This window comes from Mus musculus, chromosome 9, assembly GCF_000001635.26.
Source record: "Mus musculus strain C57BL/6J chromosome 9, GRCm38.p6 C57BL/6J".
NCBI classification, from domain to species: domain Eukaryota; kingdom Metazoa; phylum Chordata; class Mammalia; order Rodentia; family Muridae; genus Mus; species Mus musculus.
Window position 1 is genome coordinate 39,127,411 of NC_000075.6, and position 17,887 is coordinate 39,145,297.

General features: G+C 35.0%; 1 protein-coding gene across 1 annotated transcript; it reads left to right on the forward strand.

The window, feature by feature from the left end:
* The first annotated feature begins 756 nt into the window (after positions 1-756).
* On the forward strand, positions 757-17,662 carry Olfr27 (olfactory receptor 27). Its single transcript, NM_146829.2, has 2 exons — positions 757-811; positions 16,677-17,662. The coding sequence occupies exon 2, from the start codon at positions 16,692-16,694 to the stop codon at positions 17,625-17,627; it is 936 nt and encodes a 311-aa protein (NP_667040.2). The 5' UTR covers positions 757-811; positions 16,677-16,691; the 3' UTR covers positions 17,628-17,662.
* Positions 17,663-17,887: the final 225 nt, after the last annotated feature.

Below are 17,887 nucleotides of genomic sequence, written 5' to 3' on the forward strand. Positions count from 1 at the left end.
GACTCACTCTGTAGAGCAGGCTGGAATCTAACTCAGAAATCTGCCTGCCTCTGCCTCCCAAGTGCTGGAATTAAAGGTGTGTGCAACCATTGCCCCGCAGTGACATATTAGCATTACAAACCCCCTTGATAGTTTAAGAATTTAGACTGTTCTCTTTTCAATCTATTTGGTCCTAAAATAACTCAACTCCTCCTATTGTCACAGTGGTGCCCCTATCTCTTTCATGTAGACCTTTCTTTTGTTTTCCTGGTTTATTAATGAGGAAGAGAGCAAGGCAGTTTGTGTTCTTGGGGAAACTGTTAACAACATTCTTGTGAATAAATTTGTTATATAAATAATGTTAAACTTAAAATAGATATATAGCTCATCAGAAAAGTCATTGCTTCTCTAAAACCTGGTTACTTCACTGTGGCCTTTGTCTGTTGTGTCATCCAAAGGCTCCTAAGAAATGTAGAGAATCTCATACCCACCAACACATGCTGGATCATTTTTCCACAGCTCTTCAGTGATCCACATGCAAAATCTTTTGTAGGAGTTGACAGTTAGAAGTTACCAGAAATCATCTGTAGATTGTCTTGGCAATTGGAGAATTAGTACTCATAATTGTTTACTTTTCTCATTAGAACATTTGTAGAATAATGAGTATCCATAGGGAATATTTATTTTACTGCAAACAGTACCTGGAGAAGATAAACTCAAGACAGAGCTTCATAACTGCTCAGTTGAGTGTGGGTGTGAAATAGAAACTACACAGGCAAAGAAGAGTTGAGTCCTGGAAGAAGGTGAATGGAAAAGCAGACCAGGCTCAAAGGTATTGTTGATATTGACTACTAGATCTTGTCTTTTAAATGCTAACTGCAGAAAACTTGGTGCTTCTTGAGAGAACTATACACAGCTGTAATGCGTCAGACATGTATTACTGCGGGGACTGGCAAATAAGTCCAAAAGGTCATCTGGCTAGTAGTATTCTTTATTTCCCAAGGAAGCATGAGGTTCAGAGTAAATCCTTTACAAGATTTTGGAGAATTACACCATGTCAGTAATACTTTTAAATGGGATATAGAAGGAATTATATATTTATCAAATAACAAAGGAAAAGTGCATAGTGATTCTCTTTCAAATAGAATGAAGAGCCTTGTAAAATGGAGACAACAAACAACTATAATATACTCTACGAACTGTAAGCAGATGATTATGTCCATCACAGAAGGAGGGGGTTTTTTGCATGAAGAATTTAAGAGGGTCAAATGAGTATACTGTTGAAGAAAATTTTGTCTATATCTGAGGGTTTCTTCCCTACCTCTAACCATTTAGTTCCCAGATAAAACACACACACACACACACACACACACACACACACACACACACACACACACACACAAACAAGTGCACAGCACAGAATATACACTTATAACAAGCCTTAATCATCACGAGAGCTGAGAGATATTTATCTTCTATGCTATTTTTTTCTATTTGCCAATAATCCTATCATTTAATTTGCCATGTTTCATGTGGGCTGCTCTTATGTCCAGTTAGCCAAACCACATGGCCATTTTTTGAAAATTCTTACCCCATTGCAACTTTATCCTCCATTCACCTTATCCTCCCCAACTTGTGGTGTTCTCTGGCATCCAGCTTAGGAATCCTAAACTCTACAAATGTTTCTTCTGGTTAGCTATTGGCTGTTGACATCCTTATGTACCAATCAAGGAAACTTCAGGGGACTTCACATAGCTTCAGTTTGGTCTATGTGTGAACTCTTTTTTCAGGGGAATCCAGGTCTTGGGGTCCTACACTTAGTGATACAATACACAGCAAAAGACAAAACCATGACAATTGACAGTGGTAGTTTTACAAATAAATTTAAGGAACTTGCTTCTCTAGGTTTATAAATGTAAATTATCTTCATATCTGTGCAGTATAACCCATAAACAAAAAATAAATATTTTCCCTTTTTTAGATAAGAAACTGGCATAATATCCCCATTTAATTATTAAGGTCTGTATTTGTTATACTTCCAAACCTCACAAACTTTCTAACAATATATTTGCTGCATACTAAATATATCACCCCTATCAAATCTGTACTTTTTGTTGCCAATATCTTTTCTTGTCTAGAACATCCACAGTGAATGTCACTACCTGAAGTTTAGCATATTAGTTTCATATTATTGTTTCCTAACTTCATGGAACATGTAAGAAATGGAAGCCTTAGCAAAGCCTTGGAAGAGAGTAAAACTGTGGTAAATGGTGAGCACTAAGTAGCTTATTGGTTTAACTTTCAGATATCATTGTGACATCTTGGCTGTATTCCATTTCAACAGCTATAGAGCTGAGAAGTCACATCAGAGATCTTTCAGAAATGACTGTTACGTAATGTATTACGATAATCTAAAATAATAAAGTATAATTTGATACATTCTAAGATTTGGTTTTCATGAAAAGTTAAGCATTTCCATTCATTTTCACTTATTCTATGAATTTTGTTATTTAATTTATTTAATATTTACCTATATTTTTACATAGGAATTAGAAACACACACATACACACACAAAGACAAGCACACACACACTTATGTATATGTTGTCATTTAAATACAATTTAGATGTTAATTTGGCCTTTTTTCAAAATTTATTTTTACTGCTTTTATATGTAACACATCATTAAAACTGATTTATTAGCTTGTTTTTATTTTAATATGTAATGAGTTCAAATTATCTTTTCCTTGTATAGATGGGGTCTTAGTAATTTGAAGGCATGCTGGCTACAAAATATACTCCTCACCATGAGAGATGTGTAATATCTCATTCAATTTAATTAAAAAAAAAAACCTCAAAGAATTAGATAGTAAAGGGCTACACAGAGAAATCCTGTCTCGAAAAACAACAACAACAAAAAAACAAAAAAAAACCCAACCAAACAAAAGGAATTAGACAGTACAAACCATCTTAATCAGTGATTCCTACAATTATGACCTTAATTGATGTAATTAATTTCAATAACAAGATTAGACCTCTTTTATTTTGTAGAAACAAACCACTGAGCTAAATTTTGGTTACTAACATAATTTGAATAACTATGCTTACATATAACATATTTCGAAAATTTATTTCATTATGATAATTATTGGAGACCAACATGAATTCTCAGAGAAAAATATTAAAACTATAGACATTGGAATAATTGCATAGCAAAACATATTTATGAATGATAAAAATGTTAAAATGTTAACATCCAAATTTTAAAAACTAAATATATTGAATAGTATTCATTTTATGGTTGTTAATTTAGTCATATTTTTGTTTGTTATGCATCAATACTGTTAATATAGGTACGTTGCTCTATTTAGTGTTAGTCCATGATTATGCAATAATAACCCATCCAGTTAGAACTTGTATTGCATCTTCCTCCTAGTTTTATTTTGTCTGCAAATTTTATCACATATTTAGAATCCATCTCTAATTAATATACACTAATAGGGAAGATTTGGGTTGTGACTTCCTTAAAGCAGAGCAGATGTCACATTAATTTATTCTGCTGCAAAGTTCAGAGTGACCAAAGTTCAGAGTTATTTGCTTTGTAATTTAGCAATATTCTGAAAGATATGGGGAGTAAGAAACAAAGAGAGAATTAGGAGGAATAATATGTGGGCAGGTGGAAAAATTTGCCAGGTTCTCTCTTTGAAGCAAAGTCTAAGAGCAATTTTACTCAACCTAATAGACCTCATGTGCATAACTCATTTGATATTCCTATGGTTTTAGAATTTTTATTCCTAATATTTTAGGTGGTTCAGATCTCCACATACTACCAGAAGAAATTTCTGCTCATGAAGTTTTGCATAAAGTTAAACACTTCATATTCAATTTTAATAAATAATCTTAAGAATATTTAATGTTTGTATAAGCAACCAGTCTATGTACCATAAAACATAATCTCCAAATACAATAATTAACAAAGAGGAAATAGTGACTGAAGAAAGCTTAATGACTTAGTATAGAGTGTGGGCATGTGATATAATATTAAAAGTCAGTTTGCTACATGTAGAATAGGAACTATTTATAGCTGTTGAGTTGATGTTGAGAAGAGATAGAGATTGAACAAGGGCTGTTCTTCAAAGGTTGTTTTCTCTTGGAGAAAAGGCTAAGACTGAAACAAAAATTGCATATTTTTTGGTTTTTGCTTATAAACATGTTTATGTTTTTGTACTGGAAAATTTTTATCAATGTTATAGCCCTCTTATTTGACTTATAAATATAAGAATGGTAGGAACTAAATTAATATATAAGTCCTATTAATATGTGTTGTACATCTGAGTGAAAAGCATACAGTTCTCTCTTAGAAATTAAGGCACTAATTGGGCAGACAAGATGACTCCAAGGGTAAATGCTCTTGCAACATAATTCTGATAACTTGAGATCTATCCTCTGAACCTGCAAGGGGGTAGGAAAAAACATGCTGTCCAAACCTAAACACTTGCATTATAACATGCACCATAATACACCATACACCGGTGCACACATACTGCATATAAAGTATATATAATAATTAAAATATCAACAAAAATAAATTGAGTATTTTAGAAAGGAAATTAAAACACTCCTAATAGAGTATGTGTATATTATATATAAAGACTTAAAGAAGAAAATGTTGTATTGAGCCCTTTATATATATCCCGATTTTCCTGATTCTATTATTTTTAATCATTTTAGACAAATTTCATTTAACATCTGGCTGTACTAATTTTTACTGTAAATCCTGAAATGACTAAACAAGAAAAATGTTGCTTCAAGTACTTCAAGTTCATTGGTATCTTAAATGCTATGACTTTATACATGAAATGCACTAGTTGGATTATGATATGCATATCCATAAGTCTTATGGCTTGATTTCTTTACCATATTGAACATTAAAGAACACTATAATTACAAGTTGTTCTCTCATTAAACTCTTCTTCACGTTCTCTCAGGGCTACTTGAAAGACTCAATATATGTGCATTGTTTGTATTTTTATTAGAATGACTTCTGAGTATTTGTTGGAAAATTTGATATTTTATGCCATTACTGTTTCATTATTCAATTTTGTAGATTCCATTGGAACATTTTTCAATATAAGGACACACAATAACAAAATATAAATATAGAATACATTGTTTGAATTTTAAGGACTATCAAGTATAAAACTTGTCATGAGGTATTTACAGTACTAATATCAGGCTTAAAGTGATACAGGAGTAAAATATGGTTTAGTGTATTGAAAATAGGTGTAATTAAAGTTTGAAAAACTAAAGTAAGAAAAACATAACAAGTATTTTTAGTGCATGGATAACTGTGCTTTGCTCAATAATTACTACAACAGCATTTACAAAGCCATTGTACAAAGGAATAATTAAGCAATATAATAAAAAATAAACAAACACAATACATACATGCAATGCTTCAAAATAGTGTGTATTCTGGGACAGTATAATATTTAATATACTTTGATATTATTTTTAAAATGCTTAAAACACAACAAGTCTTTGGTTTGACAGTACTGTGAGGTATACATTTTATCTTGTGGAGGGAAAATGCTTCAATACACTCATGATATTCATGACTTCGTTGTTGACATGAGAATATTTTCAAATCCAGATGTTAATATAGCTCACAGGTTCAACTACAGAAAAAAAATGTTGAGCAGTGGTTTCCTCCAGTAGTGTTCATATTAATTTTCAGCACTGTGAAAGCTAGTAAATAGTGATGAATGTTCAAGGCAAAGTCAGATATCTTTATAATTTTTTGTTCTATGATTCAAAAACAGTGTTCCCTCAGTAACAAGGTCATACCATTGGGCTCTAGTGTGTAATCAATGGTAATGAGAAGAGCCTGTGATTTTTTTTCAGGGGCTGATGGATTCTCTCTAACCAACAACTTTCAAAGAGAGAACCCATTCACCCGAGATGGTGGATGAATACAAGGAAACAATGTCATCCAGAGAGAGGCGACAGCTGCACATTTGAACTGATAGTGATTATAACAATATTCATAATTCCTGCGCAAGTTCAACCTGATTTGAAAAGTGTACTTCATGCTATTCCAATAATACCATGCTTTTGAATTATGTGTTTTTGACTGACTGAGTTATTTGTTCCTTAATAAATGTAACTAGAATTATATTGTATACAAAAAATGCAACAGATTATTTGGGTTCTTTCTTACTAAAGCCTCAACAATGGATGTATTCAGCTGCCAGAACATTTTCTCAATACTTATATTTTTGGTTGTGAGCCTATCATTTAACGGCTGAGCCATCTCTCCAGCCCTTATCATTTTTTATGCAGAAAATTGTTCCCATTTATCCTGGGTATAAACTAAGAAATAATAATTGAAGTGCATAGAAGATGTGTCTTCACACTTAAAATATGTTGTAAACCAGTTTTACAAAATTACAAGGCTTAACATTTTACTCCACTAACACACGTTGTGTGATGTGCCTAGATACGCCTCATCTGGGTTAGTGATTACTGGAATTTTTCAAAGTCAATTTTAATTTCTTTGTATGATGATATCTTGTATACAAATTTACTCTTCACTTACTGGCTTTCTATATATCTTATTTATAAGGTTTATTTTCAAAAATATATTTACTTAACTTTAAACATAGTTTAAAGTATGTTTTATGGTATTACAAATTATGAATATTTTAGGTATTTCACATTAAGTCCTTTAACTGTGGATCTGTCACCTGCTTTTTATAACTTTAAGCTTTAAAATATAATAATTAACTCTTACATTTTTATAAGCATGCATTGTTCATATTCACTATCTATTCTCCAACACTTCAGAGGCTAATGCTCCTTCCCTGTCTATCCCATGCAGGTTTGTGTTATCTTGTTACTGTTTTCACAGCATTCCAATTTGTTCTATTCACATTTAGTGGGTCATATGATTTACCTCTGTTGCATTGTAACCATGTCTGGTTGCAAATGAGAGAAAACTGGAATGCCATTTCAAGAGTTATCAAATGCCAATATCTCTTCTGTAAGCATGAACTCTATGTGTAACTCCCATTTCCATGGTGGCATATGGTCTACTTGGGCTCACATAGATCCTGTGCATACTGGAACAATCATGGTGAGTCTGCTCCACTGTGTCCAGACACACGGATTTTCTGTAGTCACCTACCACCTCTGAATCTCCCAAGCTTCCTAACACTCTTTACAGTGATTCCTAAGTCATTGGAAGAGGGCTGCCATTTTAAGTTTAGATGACAAACTCATTAATTTTTATTTTCATTAAAGATTTTTGAAATTTTTATACAAGTACACACCAACACACACCCACACCCACACACCCCACAGACACACACTCTGACTGGTATCACCATAACCATCTTCTGTCCAGTATTCTTTACTACAATCTATTGTACATACAATTGTCTTCTCCCTCATTGATGAATTTTTTATTTGTTTTACTATCTTATCTGACTAGAAGTTTAGAACTATACAGTGGTGTATTGTGATCTTATTAGTAAGAACACAATTGAAGACAAAGTCTGCTCCACTTTAGAACTATTAGTAGTCCATGTCTTAATAGGGAGTGGAAGTGTCAGGTCTACTTCCTCACAAAGTCATGATGTATTATTTAGAGGCTCAGTCTCATGTGCACCATTGATGTAGAAACTGCTTCTTTGAAATCATGAAAGCACTGGCTGGGTCATTGTAATTGCCAAGTACACCCCAAATTGCTGCATTACTTTGTCTCCTACAGTACTTCTGGCCCCTTTCGTATTATGATTAAAATTATTTAATGTTTTGACATCTAATAATTATTGTTATGTGTTTATTTCTAATGAATCTGAAGGTGAATTCTTCTAGAGCTGCCATTAATTTGATCTATGTTGTCTGCAAGGCCTTCTGTCTTACTCTGAGTACTTCAATATGTAAGCTTTCTTGATATTTATGCTATTATCTATGCAAGAAGTGTTTTTAAAACATTCCAAATTTTACTTTTTGTTTTTATTTTTATTGAATTATTTATATTCCAAATGTTGCCATACTTCCTGGTCCTCTTGCCTGAGTTCTTTACCCATACCTCATCCTCATTGCTTCTCATAAGGTGACAGTGAGCCCCTGTCAGAATCCCCCTTCTCTGGGGCTTCAAATATCTATAGGATTAGACTGATATTATCCCACTGTTGTGAGACAAAATAGTCATCTGCTTCTGTGAGTCAGGGACCATGGACTAGCCTGTGTATGATCTTTGATTGGTGGTCTAATTCTGAGAACTCTCAAGGTCCAGGTTAGTTGAAACTGTTGTAATTCCTATGGGGTTGCAATCCCCTTCAGCTCTAACATTCCTTCCCATAATTCTTCCATAGGGTTTCATGACCTCATTCCAATTGTAGGCTGCAAATATCAGCATTGGCACCTGTCAGCTTCTGGTAGAAACTATTAGAGGACAGTCACACTAAGCTCCTGTCTGTAATCAGAGTATGACATCAGTAATAATGTCAGAGTTTGGTGTCTCCACATGGGATGGAACCCAAATTAGGCCAGTCATTGGATAGACGATCCATCAGTCTCTTCTCCATTTTGTGCCTGCATTTGCTTTAGATAGAACAATACTGGGTCAAAACTTTTGAAGGTGGTTGACTAGCCCCATGCTTCAGCTGGGGGGGGGGGATCGGGTTCGTGGTTATGTCAATCTACTAGTGGTTGTCTCTTCAGATTCCACCTCCCCACAGTTGGGCATTTCAGCTAAAGAAATACCTATTGAGTCCTGGAAGCCTCTCACATCCTAGTTCTCTGAGATTTTCTAGTGTTTCTCAACACCTCCAACCCCTACTGCTGCATATTTCCATTCATTCTCTTGACTCCCTGGGCTTCTTTCCCATACATGATCCTGCCCTGCTTTTCCCCTCTCTCACTCAAGTCCCTTCCTCCCTCTGCCTCCTGTGATTATTTTGTTTGCCCTTTTAAATTGAATTGCATCCACACTTGGGCTTTCATACTTGTTAAGCTTCAAATGGTCTTTGAGTTGTATCATGGCTCTTCTGTACTTTTTGGCTATGATCAACTTATCAGTGAATACATACCATGTATGTCCTTTTGGGTTGGGTTACCTGGCTCAGAAGGATATTTTTTAGTTCCATTCATTTGTGTGCAAAACTCATGATGTCCTTGTTTTTAATTGGCTGGATAGTATTCTACTATATGAATGAACCACATTTTCTGCACCCACTCTTCATTTGAGGGGCATCTGGGCAGTTTCTACCTTCTGGCTATCACAAATAAGGCCACTATAAACATAAGTAGAGCATGTGTCCTTGTGGTTAAGTGGAATATCTTTTGGCTATATGCTCAGGAACGATACAACTTGTTCTTTAGATAGAACTATTTCTAATTTTCAGAGGAATTACCATATTGATTTCCATAGTGGCTGTAACAGTTTGCAATCCCATGAGCAATGTAGAAGAGTTCCTCTTTCTCCATATCCTTGCCAGTGTATGCTGTCACCTGAGATTTTGATCTTAGCCAATCTGATTTGTGTAAGGTGTAATATCAGGGTAATTTTGGTTTGTCTTTCCTTGATGGCTAAGGATGCTGAACATTGCTTTAAGTGCTTCTCAGTCATTTGAGATTCTTCTCCTGAAAATTCTGTCTGTCCCTGTGGAGAGCCATGCTGCGAGCAATCGCGTGCGTGCTGTGAGCAATCGCCATTATAAGATGGTGCTGGCTTCCACTGCGCTGGATTAGTAAATAAGCCTTATGCACAAGTGCAAGAGTGAACTCACGCCTAGTCACTGCCCATCTCCCAGCATAGTAATGGGGTGATGGGCGAGCAACGAATCAGGAGCTGTCACGCCACATCAGGTGCTGAAACATCACGCTGCGGGCTATATAAGCAGCGCCATTTTCCCGGTTCGCGTCTTCCCTCCTGATAAGTAAGCAATAAAAGCTTTGCCGCAGAAGATTCCGGTTGTCCTCAGTGTGTTCCTGCCGGCGGGGACAAAAGCTCGGGCAATATGTCCCCATATTTTCATTGGGTTATTTGGTTTTCTGGAGTCTACCTTCTTGTATATGTTGTATATTTTAGCTCTGTGTTGGACGTAGGGTTACTAAAGATATTTTCCAAATCTGTAGTCTGTCATTTTGTCCCATTGGCAGTGTTCTTTTCCTTACAGAAGAATTTTAGTTCCATGAGGTTCCATTCATCAATTGTTGATCTTAGAACCTGATTCACTGGTGTTCTGTATGAGAAATTTTCCCCTGTGCCAATGCATTCTAGATTATTTGCTACTTTCTCATGTATTAAATTTTATATGTCTGGGTTTATTTTGAGGTCCTTGATCCACATGGACTTGACCTTTGTACCAGGTAATAGATATGGATCAATTTGCATTCTTCTACATGTAGACCACCAGTTAGGCCAGCACAATTTGTTGAAGGTTATTTCTTTTTTCCATCAAATGCTTTTGGCTTCTTTGTTAAATGAGTGTCTATAAGTATGTGAGTTTATTTCTGGGTCTTCAAGTTTATTCCATTGATTGACCTGTCAGACTCTGTACCAATATTATGTTTTTACTCTCTATTGCTCTATATGTACTGCAGCTTGAGGTTGAAGAATAATGATTTCCTCCAAATGTTCTTTTATCGTTGAGGTTTTTTTTTTTTTTTTTTTTAAATCCTGGGATTTTTTTGTTTGTTTTTGTATTTGGTTTGTTTATTGTTTTTGTTTGTTTGTTTGTTTGTTTGTTTTGTTTTTTCGGTACAGGATCACTGTGTAGCCCTGGCTGTCCTGGAACTTACTCTGTAGACCAGGCTGGTCTCTAACTCAGAAATCCACCTGCCACTTCCTCCCAAGTGCTGGGATTAAAGGTGTGTATCACCACTTCCCAGCAGGGATTTTTTTAAGATTATTATTATTATTTTGGTTGTTGTTGTTTTTGCTTTTTTTTTTTATATGAAGTTGAAAATTGCTTTTTCCATGTCTTTGAAGAATTGTGTTGCCATTTTAATGGGGATTTTTTTGAACCTGTAGATTGCTTTTGGTAAGAAATCATTTTTTTTTTCAGGGTCAATCTTACCATTGCATTAGAATGGGAGAATCTTCTGTGTTCTTTGATTTCGTTCCTCTGGGATTTGAAGTTCTTTACATACCGATCTTTCACTTGCCTGGTTAGAGTTAGCCTAAGATTTTTTATATTATTTGTGGATATTGTGTAGTATTTTATTTCCCTAATTTCTTTCTCAGCCCAATTATCATTTGTATAAAGGAAGCCTAATGATTTAGTTGAGTACATTTTAAATCCAGCCATATTGCTGAAGTTGTTTCTCAATGTTAGGAGTTCTATGGTAGAAATTTTGGCATTCGTTATGTATACTATTCATACAATCTGCAAATAGTAATACCTTGGTTTCTTCCTTCCTAATTTGTGTCCACTTTGATGTTCTTTGTTGTCTAGCTAGAACTTTGAGTACTATATTCAACAGATAGGGAGAGAGTGGGGCTGCCTTTCTTGTCCCTGATTTTTGGGGCTTGCTCCTAGATTCTCTCCATTTAATTTGAAGTTGTTTGTTTGTTTGCTATATATTGCTTTTACTATGTTTAAGTGTGTGTCATGAATTCCTAATCTCAAATTTTTTAGGGTGATGGAGAGTTGCAATTTTTCAAAGGCATTTACAGGTTATTATAGGTTATGATGTGAGTTTTTTGAGTTTGTTTATATGGTGGATTATGTTGATGGATTTTCATATCCTGAACCATTTCTGCATGCCTGGGATTAAGCATAATTGATCGTGATGTATGAGGCTGTTGATATATTCTTGTATTTACTTTGCGTGAATTTTATTGAGTATTTCTGCATTGATATTCATAAGCATATTTGGGCTGACATTCTTTCTTTGTGTGTCTTTGTGTGGTTTAAGTATCTGAGGAACTGTGGCATCATACAATATATTAGGTAGGTTTCCTTATGGTTCTATTCTGTGAAATAGCTTCAGGAGTTTTGGTATTAGTTCTTGTTTGAATGTCTGGTACAATTTTGAACTAAAACCTTCTGGCACTGAGCTTTTTATGCTTGGAAGGATTTTAATGATTGTTTCTATTTCCTTAGTGGTTACAGGAGTGTTTAGATGGTTTACATGATCTTTACTTAACTTTGGTAAGTGGTATCAGTCTAGAAATTATTCATTTCATTTAGATTTTCCAGTTTTGTTGAGTACAGTCTTTTGTAGTAAGATCTGACATATATATTTTTTAATTTCCAGAGTTTCTGTTGTTAAGTCTCCCTTTTCATTTCTGATTTTGTTCATGTTGATACTGTCTCTGTGTCCTTCAGTTAATTTGACTAAGGCTGTATCTATCTTGTTGATTTTCTCAAAGAACCAGCTCATAATTTTTTTAACTCTTTGTATAGTTCTCTTTGTTTCTAACAGGTTATATCCAGATATGAGTTTGATTATTTCTTCCCTTCTACTGTCCTCCTCTTTGTTTGTTTGTTTTCTATCTTCTAGAGGTTTTAGATTTGTGGTTAAGTTGTTAGTGTAGGACCTCTCAAATTTCTTTATGAAGGTGCTTAGTATTATGGATTTTCTTCTTAGCCCTGCTTTCATTGTGTCCCACAAGTTTTGGATATGTTTTGCCTTAATTTTCATTGAATTCTTAAAAGTCTTTAATTTTGCTCTTTATTTCTTCCTTCTTCAATTTATTATCAAGAAGAAAGTTATTCAGTTTCCATGATTCTTTTTGTTTTGTTTTGTTTTTGTTCAGCCATTGTCTATGGGAGAGTATGCATGGAATTATTTTTATCTTCTTATATGTGTTTAGGCTTGTTTTGTGTCTGATTTTATTGTCCATTTTTGAGAAAGTATCATGGGGTGCTGAGACGTTATATTCTTTTGTTTTAGAGTAAAACATCCTGAAGTTATATCATAAAACCATTTGTTTTATAACTTCTGTTATTTTCAATCTTTTGCTGTGTAGTTTTGTTTTCCATGACCTCTCCATTTGTGAGAGTGTGGTGTTGACATATCCCACTATTACTGTGTGAGGTTTAGTGTGTGTTTTGAGCCTTAATAAAGCTTTTTTCTTCTTTTTATGGATGTGGGTACTCTTGCATTTGTGAGATAGATGTTCAATCTCTTTCTGTGTAGTTTTGTTTTCCATGATCCCTCCTTTGGTGAGAGTGTGGTGTTTACATATCCCACAAATACTCTGTGAGGTTCACTGTGTTTTGAGCTTTAATAAAGTTTTTCTTTATGGATGTGGGTACTCTTGCATTTGTGGGATAGATGTTCAGGATTAAGAGTTCATCTTGGTGGATTTTTTTCTTTGATGAGTATGAAGTGTTCATCCCCATTTCTTTTGTTATCTTCTGGTTGAAAATTAATTAGTTGGATATTTTAATGGCTACACAAGTTTTTGTTTTTGTTTTTTTTTTGTTTTTTGTTGTTGTTCTTGTTCTTGTTTTATATATATATATATATACTTGGAATTTTTTCCCAGCATTCTTCTCTGAAGTAGTGTCTATCTTTATCACTGAGTTATGTTTCTTGTATACAGCAAAGTTTTTGATCACATTTATTTATCCAGTTTTTTAGCTTTTGTCTTCTTATTGGAGAATTGACCCCATTAATGTTGAGAGATATTAAAGACCAATGATTGTTATTTTCTGGTAATATTGTTGATGGATATGGTATTATGTATGTGTGGTTCTCTTCTTTTTGGTGTTGTGAGATGATTACTTTCTTGTGTATTAATGGGTGTAGTTACCCTCCTTGGAATGAAGTATTCCTTCTAGTATCCTTTGCAGGGATGGATTAGTTGAAAGGTGTTGTTAAAATTTGGTTTTGTCATGGAATATCTTGATTTCTCCATCAATGGTCATTGAGTATTTTTCTGGGCAAAGTAGCCTGGGCTGATATTTCTGTTCCCTTAGAGTCTATGTGACATCTGTCCTGAGTCTTCTGGCTTTTAGAATCTCTTTTGAGAAGTTTGGTGTATTCTGGTAAGTCAACCTTTTTCCTTTACAGCCCTTATAATTCCTTCTTTGTTCTGTGCATTTAATGCTTTGATTAGAATGTGATGGGAGCATTATCTTTTCTGATCTAATATATTAGATATTATAAAGTCTTCATCTTGGTCATCTCTTTCTTTAGGTTAGGGAAGTTTTCTTTTCTAATTTTGTTGCAGATGTTTTCTTGATTTTTGACAGGGAATCTTTACCTTCTTCTATTCCTATTATTCTTAGTTTTGGTCATTTGTGTGTCCTGGATTTCCTTGGCATTTTTAGTTAAGAGCCTATTATACTTTGTTTTCCTTTCATTGATGCTTCAATATCTTTTATGGTATTTATTTTTCTATCTTTTGTATTCTGCTGGTGATGCTTGCATTTGTAGCTCCTGATCTCTTTCCTAGGTTTTCTGTCTGGGTTTGTGATTTCTTTATTCTTCTGTTTCCAGTTTTATGTCATTAACTGTTTTGTTCATTTCTTTTACCTACTTGATTTTAATTTTCTATAGTCCGTCAAGGGATATCTTAATTTTCTCTTTTAGTGCTTCTACCTATTTGCCTCTTTTCTTGTATTCCTCTAATGGAGTTTTTATAGCCTCCTTAAAAGGCTTCTACCATCTTCATAAGATGGGATTTTAGGTCAGAATATTCCTTTTCAGGTATGTTATGGAATCCAGGCATTTCATGGTGAGAAAAGTAGATTGTAATAGTGCCAGATTACATGATTTCTGTTGTTTATGTTCTTGTGCTTGCCTCTTGCTATTTGGTAACCTCTGGTGTTAATGCACATGTATATCTCTTACTGGAGCCTCCCTGGTTGGATGAAGTAGAGTTAATGACCTGGGTTAGGTCAGGCCTCCTGGATGGCAGGAAGTGCTGTTTATGTTGGGGGAGTGGGACTCTTGTGTCCCTCATTAGAATAGGCCTCCTCTGTCCCTGGTTAGAGCAGTCTTCTTATGTCCATGGTTAGGGCAGATGTCCTGCGATCCTGTTTAGGGTGAACTTCCCAGGAGACAGTCAGGTTTTGGGTTCCAAGGGTAGGATCTTCCCCAGTTCCAGATGGAGGTACAGAATAAAAGGACTATGTGGCTTAGGCAAAGCATGATACATCCCAAATCTGCTGGTCTCTGTGCAGTGGCAGGGACATGGTTTCTGTGCTTATTGTGTCAAATGTTTCAAATGTGTCCCTAGTTAAGGCTGATCTCCAGGCAATATGTGTGGTATGAAAGAGGGGCAGTCACACTGATCTATCTTACCAGGGTGAAGGTACATATCAGAAAGAAGATGGGGCTCCTGTAAAAAAGATAGATCCCACATCTGCTGGACTCTACGAAGTCCCAGTTGAAATGGGTTAGTGTGAAAGAGGTCTCACCTGTGTCCCAAATTATGTCAGACATCCTTGGAGACAAGCATGCTATGGGATGTGGTTGAAGAGACAGGCAGCAGATCTGTCCCAGAGGGAGGTTCAGATCTAAAGGATGATTGGCCTATGGCAGAGGGGATAGATCCACTTTCTGCTCCGTGGGATTTTTCAGCTGCCTTAGGTATTGGGGCAGGGATCTCAACTGTGTCCCTGGTTACAGCAGACCCCTTGGACACGGACAGGCTCTGGGGTATTTGAAAGGGGTAGGCAAGCCCATCATCTCTGAGTAGAGGTGCAGATGGGAAGAAAGAAATGTCTTTAATGACAAAATTCTAATTCATTTAGGAAGTTATTATGTGTACACAATCAATAAATGATGCAGAGTTTGAAAGAATATAAGACAGTACTTATATTTTCCCCTAGCTAATGGGTTTCTGCATTGCAATCCTCCTTATTTCACAACATATAAGTGGAAAAGGAAGATGTGACTTGAGTCTCTTTCTTTAATTTTAATATGTAGGAATACCTAAATTTCTACTTGAAAGTTTTTCAGTATTAACTTACAATGCAAAAATTGTACTGCAGATTTTTTTGAGTGATAAGATGCCAGTAATACTTAATTCTTTACACTGTAAAAATTAAAAAATATATTGTATTAGATATCAGTTTTCTTGGTATGAAATAGGAGTGAATCTGGGCACTTTGTCTTTTTGGGTTCCTTAGATAAACACTACTGACTGATTCTCTTCCAGAAATGGTTCCCCAAGCAGCATCCCATGCTAGTAGAATCATGCATTCACTACTTAATCCTAGTAGTACCAAATTTCAAATATTTAATGCAATGGGTGCTCCATAGCTCAATTAATTTTCACTTTGGTGTATTTAAAGACTTAATGTAGATTATGGATTAGAGAAATAGAAATGTCAAAATGTAGGACTCTGGAGATCCCATCTGAAATCAGATTTTGGATAATAATTCATTGCCTTTGTGGAAAAATTACTTCCTTGACACAGTAGGATATCTTTGCACACTAATACTCACTCTATATCTCAAATTTGAGGCATAGTTTTGAACACATGAAATTTTATAGCTTTAACTCAATGGTAGTATTTTATATAAATGCATTCTTAATTTTAAGTATATGTTTAAAATTTTTAAAAATTAATTGTATTTATCTAAGTTAATTCACTAAAGGAAACTATATTGATGGCAAATGTATACTTAAGCAGAAATAATTTACATGCGGACTTTTTGTACAAGTAAATGAAAAATAAACTTTAATCAGTTAATTGGTTTGCAAACTTTTTTCTCCTTTAGATTTGATTGGAGGACATGGCAGCAGGAAACCGCTGCACAGTGACTGAGTTCTTCTTAGTTGGGCTCTCAGAGAAGTCAGAACTCCAGCTGCCACTCTTCCTGCTCTTCACAGGAATCTATCTGATCACTGTGGCAGGGAACCTGGGCATGATCACACTAATTGGGCTCAGTTCCCACCTGCACACACCCATGTACTATTTCCTCAGCAGTCTGTCCTTCATTGACTTCTGTCAGTCCACAGTTGTTATTCCTAAAATGCTCATGAGCTTTCTGACAGAGAAGAACATCATCTCTTACTCTGGATGTATGGCTCAGCTCTACTTCTTCCTCATATTTGGTATTGCAGAGTGCTACACATTAGCTGCAATGGCATATGACCGATATGTTGCTATTTGTAACCCCTTGCTTTACAATGTAACCATGTCCTATCAGATTTACAGTTCTCTGATTTCAGGAATATATATTTTTGCTGTGTTCTGTTCATCCTTAAACACTGGCTTCATGCTTAGGACTCAGTTCTGCAATTTAGATGTGATTAACCACTATTTCTGTGATCTTCTACCCCTCTTGAATCTTGCATCCTCTAATACGTTTATCATTGAAATATTGATTCTAGTTATTGCTACACTGAATGTCTTTATCCCAGTGCTGACCATTATTACTTCCTACATCTTCATTATTGCCACCATCCTCTGCATTCACTCCAGGGAGGGCAAGTTCAAGGCTTTTAGTACTTGCAGTTCCCACATCTCTGCTGTTGCTATCTTTTATGGTTCTGGTGCATTCACGTACTTACAGCCCTCATCACTGAATTCTATGGGCCAAGCAAAAGTGTCCTCTGTGTTTTATACTACTGTTGTACCCATGCTGAACCCCTTAATCTACAGCCTGAGGAATAAGGATGTCAGTATTTCATTGAAGAAAATACTTGAAAGAAAAAAATTCATGTAAGCAGGAATCATGTGAACATTGTTTATCACAGAAAAGTAATTAAAAATACATAGAAATATATTTCGACTCCACCTGTCATTATTATTACTTATTTGCTAGGATCCTTTAATAATTTTACAATTAGAAATTGCAACTTAATTTTTGAGTACCTAATATGTTATATGTTTATGAGAATCAAAACATATACAAATATTATAGATTATACAAATTGTTATTCTTATAGATGACATCCCATCATTGTATGTATATTTTCCTTCATA